Source organism: Amblyomma maculatum, chromosome 3, assembly GCF_055883805.1.
Source record: "Amblyomma maculatum isolate TAMU_Amacu chromosome 3, ASM5588380v1, whole genome shotgun sequence".
In the NCBI taxonomy this organism is placed as follows: domain Eukaryota; kingdom Metazoa; phylum Arthropoda; class Arachnida; order Ixodida; family Ixodidae; genus Amblyomma; species Amblyomma maculatum.
Genome location: NC_139346.1, coordinates 144,999,027 through 145,017,787, shown reverse-complemented (window position 1 = coordinate 145,017,787; position 18,761 = coordinate 144,999,027). Strand labels below are relative to the sequence as shown.

The following is an 18,761-nucleotide window of genomic DNA, read 5'->3' as shown; positions in this document are numbered from 1 at the left end:
CCGAAGGCAAGGGAGTACTTGGCTGTTTTGTTCATAGAAAGTCCACGACAGCATGTCGTGCGCAAGCGTGTGTTCGTTTTTTCGTGGCGTTGGTTTCTGAGTGATAACAGTACGCATATGGAACATCGACCACTATCCCGCGTGATTCTCGAAGCGCGCTCTGATTGGCGTTGCGGTTGTCTACAAACTCACGCTTCTGTTTGGTTAATCCATTTGGTTGGGTTGGGGGCAGCACAGATAGCCAGCTGTGTTGTGCTGGTGGCGTGTAGAAACAAGGCGAAGTAAAATGCTAACTATACGAAAAAAAGAAAACGAAACTGCAGTGCACGTCTATCATTTTGAGCGCGTTTGGCTGCTAAAAAAGAAAATTCCCGGGGTGCACTTAAGGGCTCATGAAAAGCTCTTTCCTAAAATTATAAAACGCACACTGCCAATAGGTATCCCATCAGTTCTCTGCTACGGAAAACTTTTTTATGCTGGCTTTATTAGCCCCGAAAACATGGGCGTTCGAAACTGATGCTCCTCCACTCCATCCTTAACTCAACGCAAACAGGCGCACAAAAAAAAAAAAGAAAAGAAACGAAGTCGCGACAGCGCCACTTGCCTAATTTGGGAACATCCATGAGCGGGCGCGCCCAGCAGCCCCGCTGACGTCAGTAGGGAGGCTTCCGCTTGGTGATGTGTCGCCCAAATCGAGCGGTCGGCAGGAACACTTTTAACGATTTGCAAATTACAGGCTCCACGCAGAGCTTTCAAATCTGACAAGTACTCACAAAGACCACCTCTATGAATTGCTTTGCCTTACACGTTTACTCAAGTAATATTCCAGGGGCCTTAAGACAGCTTAAGAGCGATAAGGCGCGAAGACATTTTAGGCCAGTTAAACTGCAGTGTTTATTTGACAGAACCCCGCCGATGACACATGACAGGAGATCGGATTCTTTCTTGCCAGATTCGAGGTCAGTAGCCCCACTTGGTGACGACGCCGCGCGCTCGTCATGTCGCTAGGTCCTCAGAGCTGGCGGCAGATGTGCGACTGTTTTCGGTGCATTTGACGCGTGTCTGCGGCCGGCCACGCTCCTTGTTGGCGACGGGGATGGAGCTGTCGTCATCGCGTCCCTTACGTTACCAAGGTGATGGCAGGGACGCTACACAAGGAGAATTAAGATGTTTCTTGCATGTCCGGAGTGCTTGGAGCGTAAGGAGCTCAATTCCTATTGGAGGACGGTGTTAAAAGCGAAAGCTTTTGCTCCAATCCGTAGTTTCTTCGCCGTGTGCGTCGCGTGCGCGTGTTTGTCATTGAACCGAGGGAATAAAACCACGTGGCAGTTACGACGTCACTCAGCCGCCGCCGATACCCAGGTAACCGCTCTCGCCTCTGCCTAATCAGCTAAGGCAGGTGACAGCCATGACGTCACTCAACCGCATCTGGGGCCGTGGCGCTCTTCCGCCCAAATAGCCTCCGCTGCCTGTTAACCGGTGCCAACGGGTCGCAACAGCTCTCGGCAGCAGTCGTCATGGGTGATCTAGGCGATACGCCTCGCTTTAACTGTCTGCGTCTCAGAGCTTCCGAAGACGATAAGTCGAATCCGATCATCATGGACGTAGCTCGGCAAGATACTGGTGAACTGAGACGGGAGAGGCGGGTCGAGGGAAACGTGCCACCGTTTTCGCTTTGGTTACTTAAGTTTAGTATAGTTATAATTAGCCAAATTTATTTCTTAAAGGTTAATGTATTTACTGGATTTGCTTTGGATTAAATGGTGGAGTATGATATTGAATTTTGGACTATTAAATTGGATTATGCACTCTCATCTGGATGAGGTTATGGACTAATTTATTGGATTAGTCTGTCTTGCTATTTGTGTTGGTTTGATTTTGGATTGCCTGCGTTGTTGGACAACTCCTACGGACGCCACTCATAAGCCAAGAAAGGGTTTCGCCTTAGAACTTGCGGGCCAGCAAGTCGGAAGAGCGCCTACAACCGTCCGAGACAATGCTGCATAACGGTAGCGGCGCATCCGCGGGCTCTGCCGTATCTAGGCAGCTGTCTGAGTATTCCGAAATGCTCGCTCGCTACAGAGGGCGTGGCCATACGACCATATCTCAAACCAACCGGCACACGCAAAGAAGGCAGCCCCCATAGCGGGAGCGCGGGAGCGATGGGGCGACTGCAGAATGTGCAGAAGACGTTCCAGCGCCATACCTGCAGCAGGCGCCGCCGGCTTTCGCTGAGGGTTTTCGCAAAGAGGTGTACGAGGATTCCCTGTCCTCTACTCTAACTCATACCCTCTCATCGAGCAAATAGCCAGGCGCACCAAGCATTTCCGTATAAAAGATTATAGCCGATTTGCATGCTACCCCAAGTGTGGAATAGGGGTACTAGCACAGCTTTGCCATGTATAAAAATTACAGCCGATCTGAATGATAACTCAAGTGCAGATTAGGTGTACTAGCAAAGTTTGGCCAGGTTAACCTAAAAAAGGTGCACCAGATTCCAGCATGGCGACGCCGACCAGACATACGGATCCATATTTGATGCGACTGAAGGAAGGAAAGAAATGCACGTACGTGTTTGCAACCTGGCTCCGACTGAGCCACCTCCTCTACTTCCTGCGGACAAAGGAGAGTGTGAAAATAAATGAAGTTTATATTTTCCAAACATGAATACGTACTTGAAGGGGAGGGCAAAATGCACTGCAATCGTGAGGAGGTCCATTCAGTTTGGTGCACATGATACAGTAACAGAGGATAAAACATATGAACAAAGTGGTCTTTAGCAAATCGAAATGTTACACCGGCAAATTTTCATATATTCCTTAAGATGTAGAATACAAAATGTACTTTAATTTCTAATGAAAGTACTGTTGGAAGTTGCAACAATTTCGCTCGACAAGAAGCATTTGTGTAACTTTTTTCTTAAACAAAAGCTCATATGAATTAAAATATTTTATCTGTGTGTTTCAGTTTAGAAGAACAATTAGCTGATGAAGTGCAGCTTGGGTGACATAATTTGCTACCATTCTGGGTTTCTTGTTATTACGGATTTTAAACCCGTGCTCATTTTGTTCGGTGTGCACGATGCGTGAGAGTGTTCCTCTGTAAATTATGTGGTGAACAAGAGTGGCAAGTCGCTGTGTGCTTACAAATTTATAAGCGTTTAATACCTCTAAGCTACTCCAGTGTGTAACAGTGGCACGAAGGTATGGAATGTCAGTAATAATTCTAATTTACTTTTGTTTTTTACAGCAGGAGCGCTTTTAAGTTGGTGTCTAAAGTTCTACTCCAAATTAATAGAAGTCTTAGTAATACCGGTAGTAAAATGAGACCGTGACCAGAGTGGTACAATAGAGATCTAAATTTATTGCGGATGCCAATAAGGCATGCCACGTTTAGATACACAAAGTTAACGTGATCATTCCACGATAAATTTTAGTAAAATAAAATCCCCAGAAAACGAATGAACTCCGCGCGTTAGATAATATATTTTTCCAAAAATAATGCTTTATTCGATAAATAAAACATTGGTTTTCGGTTTAAAGGCTGTATACATCGTCTTACTGACATTTAGCTCTAATATGCTGGCGTTTAAACTAGACAGAGAGGTACCGTTTTCTCGTCACTAAACATCGAGTGGGACGCCTTCATAGTGAAGGTGGGCATGATTATGGGAGGCGGCAGGATAAGTATCCACGCAGCCGGAGGAAATTGCAGGTAGGACGTTCGAAAGCTTTTGCACGGTGGTAGCTGATTGAGCCGAACATGTGCAACGCACAGCGCGACAGTGCACCGCAGTTCCGTAGAGGGATCGGCTGCACCGATATAGTTACGACGTTCGTTACTCGCTTCCCACGATAAAATTGCTTGGTTCGAATCAACTTCGCTGGGACGTTTCTTTTTTTTCGACCGTTCAAGGTAATGATGCAAGGTAGATATTTATTTTAGTTCGACAGCGCGAAACAATGCTTTCACGCTAAAAATGGTGAAGTTAAAGGTAAAGATGGTTGTACTGCGCAGTTTCAATACCCGCGCCACGACACGTCAACTGTGGCGTCAAGAACTGGAGGGCGCAGCAGATCGTGAGTAATCAGTGAATAATTTTGGCCCAGGCGGCTGCTGCCAGCAGCACGGATGGTACCTTGCCAGCTTCGTGGTGTAGTGTTTGTACAAACATTACGCATAGTCATAACTTACATCCATAATCATGACTAACATTCATTATGCAACGCAGCATGACTCGCATTCACAAAGTAGCATAATGCACAGTAACTTTATTATTTCGCAATTCTCACACGTAAGCAGTCATAAGTATCCATGATGAATTTATTTTCCTATGTATCTTGCTTTTCTGCATCGCATTCACCAAAACGAAGGCAGCTATATCAGATTACCTGCGCGTGCTTTCTTTGCTTTCACGCAGACGTCTGGAATAACGAGTACCCGCGTGGATGCGCCTGATCTGGAGAAGACGGACAACTTCAACGAGGGCGTAGTGTGCGCCGTCGTGGTACTCGCGCTCGCCGGCGTGTTAACCTCGGTAGGCCTATATTTCTCCTTCTGGCCCAGCGACACGGACGGCTCCGAATCCGGCTCGACGACTTCGGGCAAGGACGACCGGCTGTGCCAGGGCGTCCACTGCGCCGACGCGGCCGAGACGCTCAAAGCCATCATGAAGGCGGACGAAGACCCGTGCCAAAACTTCTACCGATTCGTGTGCGGCAACTACCAGCACCCGGCGGGTCAGATGCTCTTGCAGATGGAAGAAGAGATGTACGTGTCCTTGGCTAGCCGGCTCCAAGACGCCACGTTCCCGTCCGCCGATCAGAGCGCTGCCGAGAAGGCGGCAGCGTTGTACGAGGCCTGCGGGAGCGTTCGTGCCGGAGACGTGGACGACACCGAAGCACTGGGGCAGCTGATGAACGACGTGGGCCTCACTGCGGCCACGTATCGAAACGCCGATCCAGTGGAGAAGATGGTCATGCTTTTCTTTCAGTACAACCTGCCAAGTCTACTGGAACTGTCCCTAGCGGATACGCGGCTTCACCGAGGCAAACGCGCGCTCAAGATTGCCCTGAGCCCAGCCCACCTCATATGGTACAGCAAGCGTGGAGGGGCCACGGCTTCCTTCTACCCACGCCACCTGGGTCCTTTCGGACTACGCGCCACGAGCGCCGAAGCCACGGAAACGGCCGCCCAAATTATTGGCGCTGAGAACGATGCCATGGAGGAGCTCCTGGTGCGGTCGCAACATGGAGAACGGTACGGCGACTATATTTATACCGTGCCGGCGCTCCACCACTTGGCGCCTTGCACGTCCCAAGGCACCTGGGAGGGCTTTATGTCTAAATACTCCGGCAATATCTACGGATCACAAGATGAAGTGTTGGTAAGCTCGTCTAACAAGGGCGCAGTGAATTTTCAGATTCGTTGGAGCTGCGGGGATATTTAAAATAGGTGCGAGCGGGGTGATATTTGTATTTCTGACGAGATATCCTCAAGGACGTACGGAAACGTCGCCCCTCGTTGGGTTCAGCCATGCGCTAGAAGGAAGAACAGCACCTCGTACTCGGCAAAGTTCCTAGTACTGCAGCGGTTGGCGACTTTGCGACGTGTGCTTTCTCTAGAATCGTGGCAAATAAATTTCACCCTTGCAAACCCCATTAACGTTTTTTGCGGAAGAAAGGTGAAAAATTTGAAAACAAGCCCTAGGTTCGCTTTGGAATAACGACGCGAAAGTGATAATGAATCCTCTAGGCTTCCTGACGTACTATTTGCATATAACATCGCCGACACAAACTGTTTTTCATTTTGATCCACTTGTTTTAACACCACCTTTTAAAGGTTCCTAACCAAGTCGAACGAACGTGCCCGTATGCTCTGAGCTGAGGCTTACGAAACATTAATGTGCCAAAGGTTTATTGCATAAGAGCACGTCCGACTCGCAGCTGAAGCATCCGGGGTTCGATTTCCATCTCACCGCAATTTAATGTCCAGTATAATTAATTTACTCGTTTATGGCAGCTTATAATCACGTTTGGGTCACGTTGCACCATTATATTGAAAATTTATGAGATGCTTTAATTTATAGATTTCATGTGTTGAAAAATGCGGACTTCATCGACACACTGCTGACGCCGCCAGGTTCTCCACTGAACGGGGCCTTTGACATTGTCCCGTTAAAAAGTGTAGGTTATATTGCAGCACCTTATTGTAAAGAAAGGTTGGTTGGTATCAAAACCTGGAGGTTGGTATCAAAACGCTCGCCATAGTCGTTTTCATGCGGGTGAATATAGAAGAAGAGTTGTACAGCTGCTTTTTAACGGAATCAGACGTCTGGATACAAGGGACCATTGCAGCAAGCTACTGCCGCCCCCCTTTCCCCATCCTTGGTAGCCCATAAGTAGGTCGACAGATATCGACTGCGATTTACACGTGTGCACTGATCGTCGCATAGCACGGTTCCGCTGAGAGCTACGGACGACGAAAGCTCCCTGCGGCACACATACAACTAGCTGGCAGCGCAATGCTGCGTTCAGAGAACTTCAGACTACGGAGCGTCGCCATGATTCCATTGGTGTCTCAGATATTCTATCGGCAAGGCTGACGACTGGGCGAGTTGGTAACGGTTCATTTTAAACCAGCCTTGTCTTGTTCTCTTCTTTTCTGTGTCTCGTCTTTTGCTGGTTTAAAATACTCTATCGGCATTGCTGCCAGAAAAGAAAACAACGTGTTGTAACTTTAATGCGTGCGCGTGGCGCGAATTCACGAATGGTGTGACGCACGGGAGTAGTAAGCGTCCCAGCAGCCATCACTAGCCGGCTGCGCGCATTACAACGGAGGACCGGAAGCGGGGGCTGGCCCGATGTCACTACTCGTATAAGCGTAGCGTGATTCGCATTGAATCAAGAGTGCCGGGTATTGTTGGCGCTAGCTGCTCCTGTTGTGAGGGTTAATTTTAATTATTGCCAGTGTATCCTGTGGTGTACAAGAACGAGCCCGATGTCACTGTCTGGGGTCCAGAAATATATTTTGTCAGGTCCGCTCAGTCAGGCGGTAGTGAGACTGTGCGCAGATAGAGTTCCATCTTGCCAGACGCTGAATCTGTGCAGCTCGCAGTTGTCGTCATCTTTGGCCGGACCATCATCACACGTGGAAGGACGCAAAAAGTACCTTCAAATTGAAATGAAGTCTAGATCGTTCTGCGCAACGCCATCCTAAGCGATGCGAGAGGCACAGCGGGCGAAGCGAGGACCACTTATAGCTACGATGGCCGTTGGTCGTCCCAGAGAAGCACAGTAACACGCGCGAAGTTTGCACGTTTTGTGCAGTCGAAGAAAAGCTTCCGCACGCCCCAGATGTGGTTGGTACGTGTCCCCACGCTAGACACGCCCTTTGATTGATAACTTTATTGTAGCTGTTTCTTAGACACACCTCGGTACCCAAAACACTACCAGAGAGACGTGGAATTCTCCTTAGTGTAAATCCCGCTTTAGTCGCGAGAACCGAGCACACAGGGGACATCAGCGTCACTATTTCGAGTTTGTCTCGTCCGAAGTGTCGTTACCCCTCTGACCTCGAGTCATCTGTCTGGTGAAAACGTCGGAACCAGAAGTGGTAGTGACGTCAAGCGCCACCAATGTGTTTCCACCAATCAGATGACGAGGTCAGGGAGATAACGACAGATCTGAAAACTACGTAAACTCTGAATACGAGCCCTGATCCCCTGAATGAGAGCTTTATCACCACAGAGACAGTTATTTCCGTCGAAAGTCTACACGTTTTCCCCGCTGATGGTGACTCACGCTGATGCTTAGTACGTGGCACTGACCTTATTGACGCAGTCGTGTTGCGCAGGTGAAGCATCCTGATGTGCCCCGCTTTGCCCGTCTCTGCAAAAGGCTCGGCAGTGCGCGCCTCAGCCTGCTCACCGCATGGGAGCTGCTTCGCATGCTAATGCCGCTCTCGTCTCCCATCATTGCCGTGAACTATGACACCAATTCAGCCAAGCTGGCGTGCTTACGCGCTGTAGCGCGAGCCATGGAGGTGCCTCTGCTTTCGTGGTACCTTTTCAAGGAGGTGCCGCAGAAAACAGTGGCTGCGGCCAAGAGCATGACGGACTACATGCGGAAGTCGGTCCTCAACGAGATCGACTCGTCCACCTGGCTGGATGAGTTTACCAAGAGTACGGCCATCAACAAGGTCTACGCGATGCGCACGCATGTCGGCTATCCTTCCTACTTCGAGTCCAGCAATGCGATCGACCGTGTGTACGCCTCCTACCCGGATGTCGGCAGCGGTTTCCTGGAGCCCTGGCGGAAGGCCATGCAGCTGACTGTCCAATGGATGACCAGAAACCACAGCAGTTTTTGGTGAGGACTGACAAGTGAATGCTGACTGAGCTCAGAGGCACTCAAAGCGTTCTTGAACAAAGGATAGAGAGACGGCAGGGATGATGCACTTTTGAAAGTACAGAATGATCAGGTGGGAGGGAACCGTTAGTTGGCTAGCCAGCGTCTTGAAAGAGGACTTGGCAAGCGCGATAACCATTGGTCATGGAGGTTTATCTAGGTCCCTATTTCCGTGATGATTGAGAAAAGCGGGGAGGGCGAGCTGAAGGTGCACATCAGTTTGGGGTAACGTGATAACGAGGTGATCTTGATTCAGTTTTCATCCAAACCGGCAAGCTTAATATTTTTTAGACACCCCTCGCACCTTCCCTGTTAAGACAAAAGCAGATTAAAACACACTTTCATACCCGTGCTACCCTCCCTGTAGCGGAAGTGCTCCTTCGAACCCAGCCTTGTCCTTCCTCATCGGAGATAGGGGCCTGTAAATCAGCTGCCACTGGTGACCCTCAACTGCAGAGGATTGTTAATTTTGTGTTGTCCCAGAACAAAGTCACTTATATCTGCGTATACTCCCCTCACTCACTTATTAATAGCTCACAATCGATATTGCTCCATCCAGTCACTTTTAAGCTATACAGAGGCGTACCTCCTTGAGGATCACATCTGCGATCTGTTTGTTTGTTTGCGAAGGTACTCGGTGGCCAGCACCAACGCGCTCTACTATCCAATGCGCAACCGCATCGTGGTACCGGCCCCCGTGCTGCGCATGCCATTGTTCTCGACGGCGGCGCCCCAGGCATTCACCTACGGCGGTCTGGGCGCAGTCTTGGGCCACGAGCTCACGCATGCCTTCGACCCCGTCGGCAGCCAGTGGGATGCACGTGGAAGCAAGCGTGCCTGGTGGTCGGCCACCTCACAGAACATGTACAACGAACGCCTCGGCTGCCTCCGGCACTCGCACGGATCGACGCAGGTACGCATGCACTATACACTGTACTCACAGCAACGCCTACAATGTTGCGGTGCAAACTGCTTCAAGTTAGCACACTTCATGTACAGGGGTGAGCTCGTTTGTATGGAGCTCTCTGTCGGTGCTGTGAGAAGCAAAGTAAACGAACATTTTAAGATGGTGGGCATTCCATTTGGTATGAACGACAATGCTCGCGCACGACTGCACATCTGTAAACCTGCATACGACACAAAAGCAAGCCCCACGTCTATAAAGTTAGGCTACAATTACCTTTAATTTCCCTAATCTAGCTCTTTAGCACTGTGGATTGGTCTTCTCGGCATTGTGCGGTTAAGGACGCTTTGTCTGTGATGAGAGCTGGGGGACGGTATACTCAGAGAGGTCAGGGCATATTTGTGGGTGACTTAGAAGCCACAGGTTATGCGATGAACACCCATAAAAAGCTAATAAAAGCTCCATATTGCCGGTGTAGGTCGAACATACCGACGCAAAGTTGGCGCTGACGTGCTATATCGGATCAGTTTCATATATAGACATTGCGTACAGTCATATGCAGAGGCAGCCGCTTTGCCACTCTTCATGCAGAATGAAGCCGATGCCGAAAACATGGCCGACTTTGCGGGCCTGGTGTCGTCCTACAACGCCTACGCCAACCTGGGCGACAAGGAGAAGCTCAAGGAGCTGGATTTCAACGCCGAGCAGTTGTTTTTCATCTCTTCGTGCGTCAAGTGGTGCGCCAGGGCCGGCGCGGGACAGGCGCATAACTACGCGCCTTGGTCGCAACGCTGCAACGTACCGCTCAGGAACATGGAAGAGTTCGGCGAGGCCTTCAACTGTCCCGTCGGATCACCGATGCGGCCTGCCGATCGCTGCATCTTTTGGTAGCGCGGCACTGCTGGCGCCCAATAAATTTTCTCCACCGACAGCAGTGATCGAGTGACTTTCCATGCGCCCCTTCCATACGCGGCTATACACGGTGAAGCTCGAAGCAGAGTTTGATAGATGATTTGCTATGCACCATGAACAAAATAACGAGCCGTTAATCATTGAGGTGACACCAGTCTCTTTGGAGGACATTATGCGGGCAGCCTTCTGTGGCTCTATAGCAGAGGCTAGGCAGGAAAGAGTGGGGGATGGGCTATCGTCCCTGTCCAAGTGGGGGTTGGTCTAGCTAAGCGCTAGAAACCCCGCATTGGTTCTCCCTTCACTGAAGATTGATCGCTGAAGTAAATTGGGTTGCGACGGACGAAAGTGGAATTCGGTGACAGCCCGCAGACTAAGCGGACACCACACTGATAGATTGCATACTATTATTGCGTAAGCAATCTACGCCAGGTTTCAGCCCATCGCGTAAACCCGGCCGGTTGCCACGTTTGACCTTTAGTGCGACCGCAGATGGGGCCCTTTAACGCTACAGAGAACTCCATTGATTCGCATTAAATTTCCGAATGAAGAATGTGCTGCTTTCTTCCGATGAGTCTATTGACTCCTTGCCAAATAAACCTAGAGTTGTGCCTAGATGAAAAACTTAGACGATAAAAAATGACTTTGCGTTGTTTTGATCTCGATAAAAAATTTTGCGAAGCTTTTAAACCCTTGAAAATGCTATATAATGTGTTTCAAGAAATCGTGCAAGCAGCACACATTTGTTTAATACTCTTCAGAAGGCCACTAGAGGTGTGCTCTATTCTGCCCTTCCTGCATTTTTCAAATTCTTTGTCAAATAATAATGTTTTGTTAAACGCAGGCAATGTTTCCTCTGTAAAGATGTTACACTCGGCACATGGATTCTTTGTTTTAAATACATGAACCCATCTAGTTTCAGATTACAGTAAACAAAATTCAGCAATGTTCTTTAGGCACAGGTTTTTACGTATGATAAACAGGATTATCTAAAGTTCCTTCTTATAAGAAAAAAAGTGCACAAGAGGGAAGATGATCGCTTATATTTCCGAAGAGAAATCCCCAGACCTGGTATTGATGAGTAAAAAACTTGTAAAACATATATCAAGTAAGGTGTCTGTTTTACAACCGATTAGAGCAGACATTTCAATGGTGGTTTCGTAGCCATAAGATAACGACATTTCCAAAATCTGATTCTGTGTATGGTCTACATTCATAATATCAATATTGAGGTCACCGAATTATACAACATGCATTTTTTGTTGGCTGGTAAATTCCAAAAAGGACTCAACAAACGTAAAAAACACAGCCACATCGCTATGAGTGGTACGGTCGGCACAGAAACATGGTAGTTATATTTTGGTACAGTATGGTAACAACATCAAATTGTCAGTCACAAGTGGATAATTTATGCAACGTTTCAAAACGTAGCCGCTTGTTTACCCTGTCGCTGTAAACTGGTTCGCGTAGCAATATATGACATTGGAAAGGAAGAAGCAAACGCAGAGGAAACTCTCGAAGCAGGTCCTGGTTCACAGGGAGATTGCTTACACGAACCACTTCTCGATCCGAGGTAAAAAATGGCAATTTATTTAGGACCTATTGCCTAAAGTGTATCGCTAGACCCTTGAGCGCATCTATAACTGCCGCTCCGATACACCGGACAATTCTAATTCCGTCTGTATTCATTTCAAGGCGCAATAACTAATCGCGGAGAAGAATTTATTGCCACTGCATGAACCTGCAGTAACTGGCTGTACGCACACTAGTTTTTAGCCAGCTTCAAGAAAGACAAACGTCAGCCACTTCTCTCCTCAGGGTTGCGCTTCTTCCCTTGGCAGGGAGCAAAACTTGATCCACGGGCCTTCGCGGGGTTCGCACACGATGGAGTAGAAGCGAAGTTCAAGGTTCTCCTGGAAGTGATTCAGAGACCAACGTCAGCGGCCACAAAGGTACCGTGCTTTGGAAATTACGGTTGTTGCATCAAAGCTGGCGGCGTTTTAAGGCGAAAACTTTTAATGGCTCATGCTGTCGTGGATAAAATGTGTCCAGCTTTTGCGGCGGCTCTGACGACGGCCATATTAAAAAAAAAAAAAAAAAAAAAACACTGTGTGAGAGTAGAGTAGAGCACAATTAGAACCTCTATCATGGAGGAAGGAAAGAACTTAGGAGAGGCCCTGACGTCATTTTCTTTTCTTTTTTTGAAGCCGGCGCGGCCGGGCCACGACCGGACTGCAACGTCTCTCCTCCTCCTTTACCCTCCGCATTTTCTTTCTCCGCGATGCTCACGTACCTAGGGCCCTTAGCAACGCTGTTGCTAGTGGCCCGAGTTTTCATAGCAACAGCGTCACCATTGCTAATGGCCTCACTTGGCTAACCCTAAACGTTAACGTCACTTCCGCCACACTTTCTCCAATGCATTGGGAATGGCAAGGGCCTCTCCTAAGTTGTTTCCTTCCTCAATGACCTCTATAAATGCACCGAGCTCGGTCGACTTCGGCTCAGCAGGCTCCGGCAACGGGAGTTTCTCATTGGCTTAGCGCTATGACGTATCTGTTTAGTTGAGGAGGAGGCGTGCTAGGAAACCGAAATTCTGTTTTTGTCGCTATTAAATCAACGCGGGCGATGAAACGAATCTAGGTATATTATATCATGAAGGATAAGGATTCCATTTGCACAAGCCGTGCAAAATTTCCGGACAACGTTTCACGACCCCTTTACTGATTACGCAGTGATATTTGACCGGTCCTTATATTTCGTTAACGTGCCACCTGCTTGTACCCGCGCTCCTAATGAAGGTTTCCTTTTATAAGAAACTATACGACAGTAACGTCTCAATGTGCAGTCGATACATTTGAAAAGCGGGAAACGAGATGGTTCAGCGAACGCTGACCGTTCTTAGACTAGTACTCGGGGTAGCCGCAGCATGGCATCGATTAAAACATTACGCTGAAATATAAAGGGTCGATCAAAAATTCGAAAAATGACGGACATGTAAGCTCAGCCTTTAGAAGGTTAGTAGCTCCCGTCTACAACTCCACTGCAGAATTCTCGTTCGCACAGGGGCGTCCGTCATGAGGGTAAACACGCGAGGAGGTGGTAGCTCTATTTAAAGCTTAATTCCTGCTGACACGACTGCATGTTGATGCAAAGGGGCGCCGAAAAAGACGGACCAGGAAGTAGGGTTTAGGATGTGCCGTCATTTAGTTTCTATTTGCAGTTACGTAGGACACAATGAGGCTCCGAAAAGAGTGGCCACCTGTTCGCGTGTTTACTGTAAGAGTGGGCGACCCTGTACATGCGTTTTGCTACTCGCTTAGTTGCTAACCCTTTAATTCGTGACTCTATTATCTCACACATTCTGATCAATATATAGCCGCAAGCCACTAAATAAGAAAGAGCACCCTATATTCCGCAATACGCCGAACCATCGTCCCAGCGACCTGAAATTAATTCAGAAAGTAGAGTGGGCTATGTCTCATTAACCAGACAAAAAAAAGAAAGCTTCAAAATGTAAATATTTTGTTTGCATCTAGCATAGCATAAGAAGAGATGCAATCAAATTAATCATGAGATGCTATTTTACATAAATAGACCTTAGAAAGCAAGCGCAGCCTGTCGCACAGAACTGTGACTAGGTCCTTTCCATTATGCAGGGGTAGTCCAGAAATCGAATTTCGCCACCTGTGTCGGCACTGCGTATACATATCACGGTACAGAGAGCTAGTGACCTCCTGTTCCGTACCGGGAGCCAACAAACTACCTTCGTCTTTCTTCTGCACGACATCTTTTGACCTTGTGTTTGCGGAATTCGGGAGAATGCGTGAATGAAAATTTCTTTCAGCCCCCTTTTTTATGCCTTTTTGGTTGCTGTCGAGGTAGAGTATTTCCGAGCATTACAGACCCACGGTTGGCATAAGGGTGGGCGATGACTCGGTGGTTTTGACAAGATCGATATTTTGCCTAAAGAGGTGGAGGGTGCGATTAATCCGGAGATTACGGTGGATATAAAGAGCCTTTTAAACCAAGCCATAAGAAAATGCCCGCGTGGCGTAGGATTAGCGTGTCTGACCGTCAATACGGAGATTTTGACAAGGCCAGCGCACCCCAGCAGAACGTCACTACTGCGGATGGGCGATAAAAGGTCAGCATGTATATGCAGCTGCGAGCGCGCATCTCAGTCCATTCACGTGGCTTCACCTTTCCGCTTTGCTCGCAGTTTAATTTGCCGACCCTTTATCGCCCACCCGCAGTCGTGACGTTCACGGCTGAGGAAGAAGGCGTACCGGCCTTGTTAAAATCACGGTCTGATTGGAATGAGAAGATCCCGGATTAACATATCACTCTTTCCATTTCATAGGAGCTGCCCAAGCAGGAAGCTCCTGTCAAACTCGAGACATCACACAACCAGCGGATCAACGAGTGTACGGCCATGACACTTGCAAATTACCACCGGCTTGAGACACGCTTGCGATTTTTCTTGTCGACGCTGACAACGTGGGATTTTCTGGAGCACAGGGCCTTTAGGCTGTCGAGTTAATATGGATGCATACTAAGTAATGCTCGTAAGGACAAAGCAGTTTGTAAATTGCAGCGAAGTTTAGAGGTTGTGACAGAATCCTTTGACTTATCATGAAGTAGTGCCGCAATTTAGGACAACGGAGTGAAATAAAATGAGAGTAGGAGAGGCGGAATCATCAGTCCATCTGTCTCCCTACAAGGGAAGGTCTATAGCGGCTGTATCTTATCGGTACAGGTCTTATGTAGAAACGCTTATTAGTAGCTCTAATTAGTATGACATATACTACTGCTAATTAGTAATTTTTATTAGTCGGGATATAGTGGTACTACTTTCAACTAAGCGTTGATGCAATGCGATCTGTGATTGCTCTCCACTTTAATGTATTAGACATCCGCATAAGGCCTCTAAAGTACCGCCTTTAACGAATACTTCTTTGTGGCGTATAGTTGGTGCGCCGGTTTGCACGTTGTCCGATTCCCCCTCGACCACTTGTCCTTTCCCGTAAGAGCGTTCTTCCTTGGGGGACAGTTCGTGACGGTGGCAGAATGATGTCACAATGTGTGGCGTCACAGCTGTTTTGGCCAATCAGGAAACTCCTTTGAGGCCTTGGAATTTACGGTTAACTTGAGCTATGCCGCTATCGCACTAAAAATGGGTACGAAGCGTTAAGCTACACGAAAAGAGTCAAGTGCGTCAGGGAACCAAAGTGAGTTAATTACATACTGAGTGAAAAAAAGAAATGGGCATTGCCATGTCATGTAACGTGTATTAATAAAATTCTAGTAGAAATCAAGATGGCACAGCCTTGTAATGCGAAGACGTCAGAACCAATGGCTGGTAGTGGTAATGGAGTACATTTCAAGATAGGCAAACCACAGCAGGGGGCACCAGTGTATAAGAGTGGTGGATTAGATCAGGGGCTTTGTAGGGGTATAGGCTGACGAAGCTGGCACTAAACAGGGTTAATGGGAGGTATATGGAGGGCCATTTGCCCTGACGTGGACGTAATTGGGCATATGGCGATGATGATGAGGATGTGCCTGACCATAACTGCCAGCACATATTTCGAGGTCTTTGACCAGGGTGTCAGAGAGCGTGCGTTAGTAAACCTTCGACTGTGTTAATATAACTCCGGCATTACGTTGTTAATCGGGGCTGCGTTTTATTTTCTTTGTTTTCTCTCGGATAAGTCTTAGTACGCTGCGTATAATTCACCTCCTAGAGCCTGCAGCTAAGCTAGCGCGATAAGCGACAGCACGCTCATGGCTTGCCTTTTGGGACGGCCCAAGATCTAGGTTGAATCGCTCTACGATGCGGCCAACGGTATAGATGATCTCGACGAGCGCCAGCCTTTTGCCGATGCAGTTCCTCGGGCCCTGGCCGAACGGCTGGTAAGCCATGCCATGTTGTAGGGAAATGTTCTCCGGCAGAAACCTGCGAGTGCAAACGCAGCGCATGACCACGCCGGGTACTATAAAAGGAGCGGTGCACTGCCAGAATGGGCTATTTACAGAATTACGCTAGCCGTCCAGAGGAAGTGCGCTTGAAGGCAAGCACCAGATGCAGAGGTGAGCACGACCTGCTTCGTGATGGGGGAAGCGACTTGGAGCCGCGGTCTCGGAAGTACCGCGCATGGAAAACGCGGTGTTCTGCGCTAAATGCTAAATGAGAAGCGAATGGTATGACAACGCTGTACAAGGAACGGTTGCGTCCCAATTTTCACCTCGTGCCTCGTCCGTATTTCCTGCGACACAGTTTTTCTCAATTATTGGTTCCTGCGACGCCTTTTTGACAGAACGGGCTGTATAAGCTCGCGTAAATTTTGGGTAATGAGTAACACTGCAAGAGAAGGCTGCTTGCTGATTTTGACCGCCTATGGGGTTTCCTTCAGGCGTTTCGGTATATTAGTAAACCAGTGCTTTTTTTTTCGTTCCCGCTGAAACGGGGTCGCGTGACAGGGACTGAACTTGTCAACGCAAATTTAGAAGCAGAATAGCACAGAAAAAGTCAATCATCATACCAATAGTGCGGTAAGAGCTGAGGAGGTTGTCCCTGGGCAACACCAGAGTATAGATCACTCATTTAGCCGGAGGGAAGGTGCAAGGAAGAAAACTCGAGCGTTCCTGAGAAAACTTGCCACAGCACGCTGACGAGAGTACTCTCTGAATACATGCAGCAATGTTTCCACTGATTAGCTCAGAGCGGATGTCTCTCAGATAAAGTAGGCTTCCTGCAATAACGGTGACGATAGCAAGATATGGCTCAATGTTCGACCGCATCTTTCAACAGCGCCTGGATTGTACCAGGTGTAATGATCAGGTTAAGTGATTTAACGACAAGCCCCTGCGATAGTCTCCTTCTAGCGGGAGCAGTCGACGTCTACCAAGAAAGATGAAAAACGGAATGAAAAGCTGAAAAACGGCCTTTGATTGAAAAAGGTTTTCTTTGATCGAAAGGTTAATATTGTTAAAGAGGCCCCAATTTTCCAACTACGGCCGTTTTTCCGTTGAAAAGGTCACCTGGCAACGAACAATATCATTATAACAGGACAGAATAAAAAACGTACAGAGCTTAAATGTTTAGATAGGTCGATAACTTCCCGCTTAGTGCCTACAGAGTCATTTCGGCCCTTCCTCTCTTAAGCAGGTTTCAAGGCGTTTGAAAACAGAGCCGTGTAATTATTGTATCAAATGAACTCCACTGCTTACCTATCGGGGTCGAAGGCTTCTGGATCAAACCAGGACCTGGAGTCTTTTTGCACTACCATTGTGGGAGCCATAACGGTAAGGCCAGCGGGGTAACGCACGCCATCGTACTCAAAGTCCTCACGAGCTGTTCTGGTCGTAAACCTGCATTTCCGTATAAAACACGAAAGCAAAATGTGTCAGAGCCCCTCCTCTTGACAATTAATGAAGAGGAAGGAGCACAAGAGTCAAGAGACGTGTTAGATACGCACGTTACCACCACGGGGAGCAGGCGCAACGTCTCGTCCACGACGCGTGAAGTGTACTTGAGTCCCTGCGTGACGGCCGTGTAATCCAGGGAGCCCTGCACCGGCGCCAAGCAAGCAGTCGTGGGATCAGTCGCAGAAGCATACATTTCTGCTACAAGGAACGACTTTGTGAAGCTCCAAAAAGAGGCTGATTTTCGAAAAACGAAATATTAAACCGACCTTGCGACTAGTGGGGATAAACAGCAAAAATGCATCCAGCAAAAGCAAATCCATGGGATTTACAAGAATCTACAATTTAAAGAAATGTTGATTTCATCAGTGTGCCGTTTAGAAAAGTATTGCTTTTGCTTTGATAAGATAAACTGGAATCATTTTATGAGGTCAAAGTGAAGCTCCGTCCTTAAGAATATGACGCGAAAGCTTTAATGGTTCCTGTTGCGGTTCCTCGTTCGTGTTATGTAGTCCCTGCTCCTTTAACTGCGAATAAATTCCCGAAATTTTGTGCCCCTAATATCTCGGACAACCTTACCAGCATACAGAACTAAGTTACCATGTTGTTCACCTACCGCTCGTAAGCGACCATGCGACGTACTTATATAGACTTGTTTTACCCAGCTGTATGAAGGTGTCGGAGTGCAATAGAAGTAGCATGCCTGACACGGCCTTCAAGAGCCCTGAAACATTGATTCCTATTCTGCCCTCTCACCTCAAACGAGCAACCAGAGTTGGCAGCTGTGCCCAACTTTGTGACAGCAAGTAATTTCATTACGTCTGGCAACCCATCGAAGAATCAGTGTTCTGCCATGCACACCCAACTACCACCTGCCAGCGCCATTCCCATGATGCTCCGTTCGCAACAGTGTATTCTCTGCAAAACGCTTTCTTCAACATTATCGTGCTAAAATTTGAGAGTTTTCCAACCTTATTCTGTGGCAGCTTCGTGCGTCGGTCGTTTCGTCCTCTAGGCTAAGAATTTGGCTTCCTATGTGAGCGGAGACTCTTGGATAATAATTTACTATTCATGAATAATGATTTCTGAGTAGCGCTTTCTACCATACGATAAGA

General features: G+C 48.0%; 2 protein-coding genes across 2 annotated transcripts in view; one reads left to right on the top strand and one right to left on the bottom strand.

Annotated features, from left to right (window-relative positions):
• The first annotated feature begins 8,178 nt into the window (after window positions 1-8,178).
• Window positions 8,179-10,203, top strand: LOC146196247 (neprilysin-1-like). The gene is made up of 3 exons (XM_084596353.1): window positions 8,179-8,369; window positions 9,039-9,321; window positions 9,904-10,203. The coding sequence occupies exons 1-3, from the start codon at window positions 8,209-8,211 to the stop codon at window positions 10,201-10,203; spliced, it is 744 nt and encodes a 247-aa protein (XP_084452479.1). The 5' UTR covers window positions 8,179-8,208.
• Window positions 10,204-15,908: 5,705 nt separating this feature from the next.
• LOC146196246 (cytochrome P450 3A5-like) overlaps window positions 15,909-18,761 on the bottom strand; it is a 36,868-nt gene continuing 34,015 nt past the window's right edge. Inside the window, exons 11-13 of the mRNA XM_084596957.1 lie at window positions 17,700-17,791; window positions 17,452-17,592; window positions 15,909-16,177 (exon numbers count right to left, since the gene is read on the bottom strand). Coding sequence (XP_084453083.1) covers window positions 15,955-16,177; window positions 17,452-17,592; window positions 17,700-17,791 — 456 coding nt within the window. The 3' untranslated portion in view covers window positions 15,909-15,954. The remainder of the gene's footprint in view (window positions 16,178-17,451; window positions 17,593-17,699; window positions 17,792-18,761) is intronic.